The sequence below is a fragment of the Penaeus japonicus genome, unplaced genomic scaffold (genome assembly GCF_977035675.1).
Source record: "Penaeus japonicus unplaced genomic scaffold, GWHDUDI00000001_assembly GWHDUDI00000035, whole genome shotgun sequence".
NCBI classification, from domain to species: Eukaryota; Metazoa; Arthropoda; class Malacostraca; order Decapoda; family Penaeidae; genus Penaeus; species Penaeus japonicus.
The window spans coordinates 22,182,516-22,187,515 of record NW_028234437.1 but is presented as its reverse complement, the minus strand read 5'-3'; the positions used below and the strand labels follow the sequence as shown (position 1 = coordinate 22,187,515).

At 35.3% G+C, this 5,000-nt stretch overlaps 1 protein-coding gene across 1 annotated transcript in view; it reads left to right on the top strand.

The window, feature by feature from the left end:
- LOC122264315 (multicopper oxidase 3-like) overlaps window positions 1–3,090 on the top strand; it is a 12,176-nt gene extending 9,086 nt beyond the window's left edge. Inside the window, exons 8-13 of the mRNA XM_086531295.1 lie at window positions 100–301; window positions 454–463; window positions 812–890; window positions 1,408–1,583; window positions 1,951–2,090; window positions 2,870–3,090. Coding sequence (XP_086387421.1) covers window positions 100–301; window positions 454–463; window positions 812–890; window positions 1,408–1,583; window positions 1,951–2,090; window positions 2,870–3,009 — 747 coding nt within the window. The 3' untranslated portion in view covers window positions 3,010–3,090. The remainder of the gene's footprint in view (window positions 1–99; window positions 302–453; window positions 464–811; window positions 891–1,407; window positions 1,584–1,950; window positions 2,091–2,869) is intronic.
- The last annotated feature ends 1,910 nt before the right edge of the window (window positions 3,091–5,000 follow it).

Here is a 5,000-nt window from a genome sequence, read left to right as displayed (position 1 = left end):
TCTCTATTTATCTATCTGTCTATCAATTCATTGATTCATTTATTCATCGATCTATCAACCATTTATCATTTCCCTTATTCATCACATCCGACTTCGCAGGTGGTGAATCCGCTGAATTCTGTGGACGGAGAGAACGAGGTCACCATGGCCGACCTCGACGCCCTCACGCCCACAACTCTTCCCCCTGACGTCGACAGGCAGTTCTACCTCGGCTTTGACTTCAGTCGAGTTAACGACTCGCTGCTTTATAACCCTGAGCTGTATCCTTACAATGGAGGTTTGGTTCATGGGCTTTGGTGCTGATGTGTGTGTGTGTGTGTGTGTGTGTGTGAGTGAGTGAGAGAGAAAGAGAGAGACAGAGAGAGAGAGTGAGAGAGAGAGTGTGTGATGGGTGTCTTAGTCTGTTGGAACTAATAACCCACCACAAATAAGGTAGTTGATACCATAACGCAGGTAGCCTGACGTTATGGTACACGATAGATAAATTCACTACAGCACAATAATCACAGTAACAAACACATCACAACACGTATAACAGGCGGAGAAATCAGGCGTGCGTGTGAGAGAGTGTGTGTTTGTAAGTACGTGTGTGTGTGTGTTTGTGTAAGAGAGAGAGAGAGAGAGAGAGAGAGAGAGAGAGAGAGAGAGAGAGAGATTTTATAAATCAAACATATTTTGCTTTATAAACACTACCAAATATAACATAAATACGATGCCCCCATGACTCATATTGTAATCAACATATCACGGTGCATAAATCGTTCAACACATTATTTCAATAAATATTTAACATCTGTTCACACCTCCTCAGATTGAACTTCGTGTTCCCTTCCGCCCCGCCCCTTTCTCAGCCCGATGACGTCATCCCCAAACTTTGCCGCTACGGAGAGGTGCGTTCGTCGTGTTCCTTAATTTGTTTATGTATAAAGATGTGTGAATATGAGTGTGTTTTATGTATAAAATGTTATGTGTGAAATGAATACTCAAATGGAAGGTGTATTATTCAGTGTGGCCCTTATGGCGACGGATTATTTTCTTTGTGTCTGCGTTTTTATTAATTTATTTATGTTATTTTTTATTTGTTTGTGGTGGTAAAGAGGGGGGGGAGGGGGAGTGAGACTTTCATTATTCCATTTATCACCAGATCTTGACATTTATTTCATTAGGAAATGTTATTGCGATTATACTTATTTAGTTTTTGTTTTTCATTTTTAGAAGAGGTTATAGAAGTCTCATTTTGAAATATGTTATCTATCAAATATTTTTTTTTTTACATATTTTTTGCGATTCGAACTATCCACTCTCCACAAATATCCAAGTTCTGATATCATACATGGTTACTTAGGACCCTTTCCTTTGCTCTTTTACTTACAAAAAATGTTCATCAAGAGTCGTTCGCCTCCCCAGGAGGTGTCTTCCTACTGCGAGAGCGACTTCTGCAGCTGCACGTACCTCCTGGAGGCGGCGCTGGGCGAGGCGGTGGAGATGGTGCTGGTCGCGGAGGGCCAGATCGGCGACGAGAACCACCCGTTCCACCTGCACGGCAACAAGTTCCGCGTGGTCGCCATGGGCAGGCTGGGCAGGTCAGCGTCAGGGAATTTATAAATGACACGCTGAATGTAAATACATATTTACCTTCTTTTTTTTTAATCAGGAAAAGGAATGTATCCCTTTAGTGAATTTCAGAAAGAGAAATGTGACCTTTCAGTCAAAATCAGGGAAAAAGCACCTTTCGTAAACGAAACCCCTACCGGATGCCACCGTGTTTTTTTCCTATTTTTTTCCATCTCCTAAAATCATTATGATATATAACCGATACACAATCCTATACCTTTCGCCCTTCCAGTTGGTAGTAATTACCGCCAGAAAATAATACCAAAGCGCCTCTTGTGGACGAAATGTCTTACTCCCTTTTAAGTCTCGTTAAGCCTTCCATGCCTCTCCGTCCAGTGCCACGACGGTGCAGGAAGTGATGGAGCTGGACGCTGCAGGAGGCATCCCGAGGAAGCTGCAGGACGCGGTGGAGAAGGACACCGTCACCATCCCCGACGGAGGCTTCACTGTCGTCAGGTTCACCGCCGACAACCCCGGTGAGATCCGGGACGCCCTCGGAGGAGGAGGATCATGATAACGAGGATGAGGATAATGATGGAGATAATGATGATTATATTGATATGGATTCTGACCATGATAATGATGATGATAAGAGTAAAAAAAAGTTATTACAGCAATGATAATGATGATGATAATAATGACATAATATCAGTAATGATAAAGCTATCAATAATGATAGTGATAATGATTAAAAATGATAATGATAAGGATTAAAAATGATAATGATACTGATAATAATAATAATTATCATTACTAATGATAATGATAATAAAAATAAAACCAATAATAGTAAAGATCATGATAATAATAACAGACAATGGTATTAAAGATAGGGATGATAATAATCCAGGTGAGATCGTGGGTGCCTTCAATAAGTTGCATCATGTTGCACTGGAGTTCCATGCGACGAATAATAGATTTGAAAAATAGCACATATGAAAATTAATTGATAGACGAAAATATAGATATATGAAGAAAATTGATAATTATATGAGTGAATGCAAGGATGATGATAACGACCATGATAATGTTAAATAAATGAATAAAATAACAATAATGGTAATGAAAATTATATTACTTAGAAGAAGAAAAAGGAAGAACAGTAACAATGATTATGATAGTAATATAATAACAATAACAACAACAACAACTATAATGACAGCGGTAATACTTACATATAATGAGCATTTCTCCTCTAACATTCCTATTATGCCTAGCCACGCCCCCGCGCTGACCCTCCCTCTCTCGCCCACAGGCTGGTGGCTGATGCACTGCCACTTGACCTTCCACTCCGAGGTAGGAATGGCAGCCCTCCTGCACGTCGGGGGGGCAGAGGACCTACCCCCCGTCCCCACAGGATTCCCCACCTGCGGACACTTCATGCCGGAGATTTAGGAGAGAAAAGTCCAGAGTAAAGGAGAAAATTGGATTTTTTCTTCCAGGTTTACTGAATCTCTCTCTCTCTCTCTCTCTCTCTCTCTCTCTCTCTCTCTCTCTCTCTCTATATATATATATATATATATATATATATATATATATATATATATATATATATATATATATATACACATGTATATAAATACATGTGTGTGTGTGTGTATGTGTATATATATATATATATATTATATATATATATATATATATATATATATATATATATATATATATATGTATATATATGTATATATATATATATATATATATATATATATATATATATATATATATATATATATATATTGTGAATATTTCCCTCTCCTTCTCCCATGCATCTCTCATTTCAGAACTGCATTGACCAGAGTATTTTTTCTAAAATATCTGCCTGAATATTTAGATTACAGAAGCACCATACTAGATTTCTGATAACATCCTTGCACGGTTCGCGAAATTCGCATATGTGTAATTAAAGAAAATGTTATGATAATGTGTGACAATAAAATACAGCTGATTTCGATAGTTTCCGTATTTTAGTAAACCAAAAGGATGAGAAGGAGGGAATGAGAGAAAGAGAGAGGAAGGAGGAGAGAGACAGAAGGAGAGAAGAGGGGAGAGAGAGAGAGAGAAAGAGAAAGAGGGAGAGAGAGAGAGAAGGGCAAGGGGAGAGAAGAGAGATAAGAGGGAGAGAGAAAGAAAGAATGAGGGAGAGAGGGGGGAGGGGGAGAAGAGAGAGAGAGGAAAAAAAAAGACAAGTTCATGAGTTTCTTTAACGATTTTTTTTTTTTTTTTTTTTTTTTTTCGTTTCGGAAATTCAAATAGGCATTCATTCCTTATAGCTATAATTGTCCAGAATTCGTGACAAATATAGATAAATGTATAAATGAGACTGAATAACCTTACAACGCAATTGTGTATAAATTCTTTCGGTTCTGGTCTGGTTGGTTGTAAGAACTTCATTGTTATTGTCGTTATTATTATTAATTATCATTATCATAATTATTATTGATGTTGTTATCATTATAATCATTATCATAATTATTACTCATTTTTTATCGTTATCATTATCATTATTATTGTTATTATCATTATTATCATTATTGCTAATATCATTATAATTTTTATTATTATTTTCATTATTATTACTATTATCATTATCCTTATCCTTATCATTACCATTATTATTTTATTGTTATCATTGTTATCATTATGATAATTGTTATTTTTATTATCATTATTAATATTATCGTCATTATTAATATTGCTAGTATCATTATGATTATGATTATCATTATCATTGTTATTATCATTATCATTATTATTTCTATTATTGTTGGTATTATTATTATCATTATTTTGTTGTTATCATTATCAACATCATTATTGTTATCATTATCCTTATGTTTGTTATTATCATTATTACTATTATTATAATTATTATCTATATCATCATTATCATTATTACTACTACTATTGTTATTGTCATTATTATCAGCATTATTATCATCATTAGTATTATTATCATTATCTTCACCATCCTCACCAACCACCAAACAATGTTACTAAACAAGAACACAATGTTTCATACCTTTATTTCGTAGTCAGAATATTCATCAGTATTTTGTATTATTTTACCAGCAGTTGTATCACAGACCAAGAAAATATTCATTATAACACATGTTTCCTAACTTTTTTTTTTGTGTGTGTGTGTGTGTCTGTGTGTTTGTTTATTTTTGATTCGCCTTTTATTTTCTCTATGGTAATTATATAATGCGTAGGCTATAATGCGCATTTTTTATTCTCCTCTCAGATGATGGATTGTATTTTATGGATTGTATTTTTTTTTTTTTTCTTCTTCTTCTCTTTTCTCAGGATATTCCATCATTACATTATACTCTACCCCGATTCTTTTTTATCGTCTTCCTCTTCTCACCCTCTCCCTCTCTCTCTCT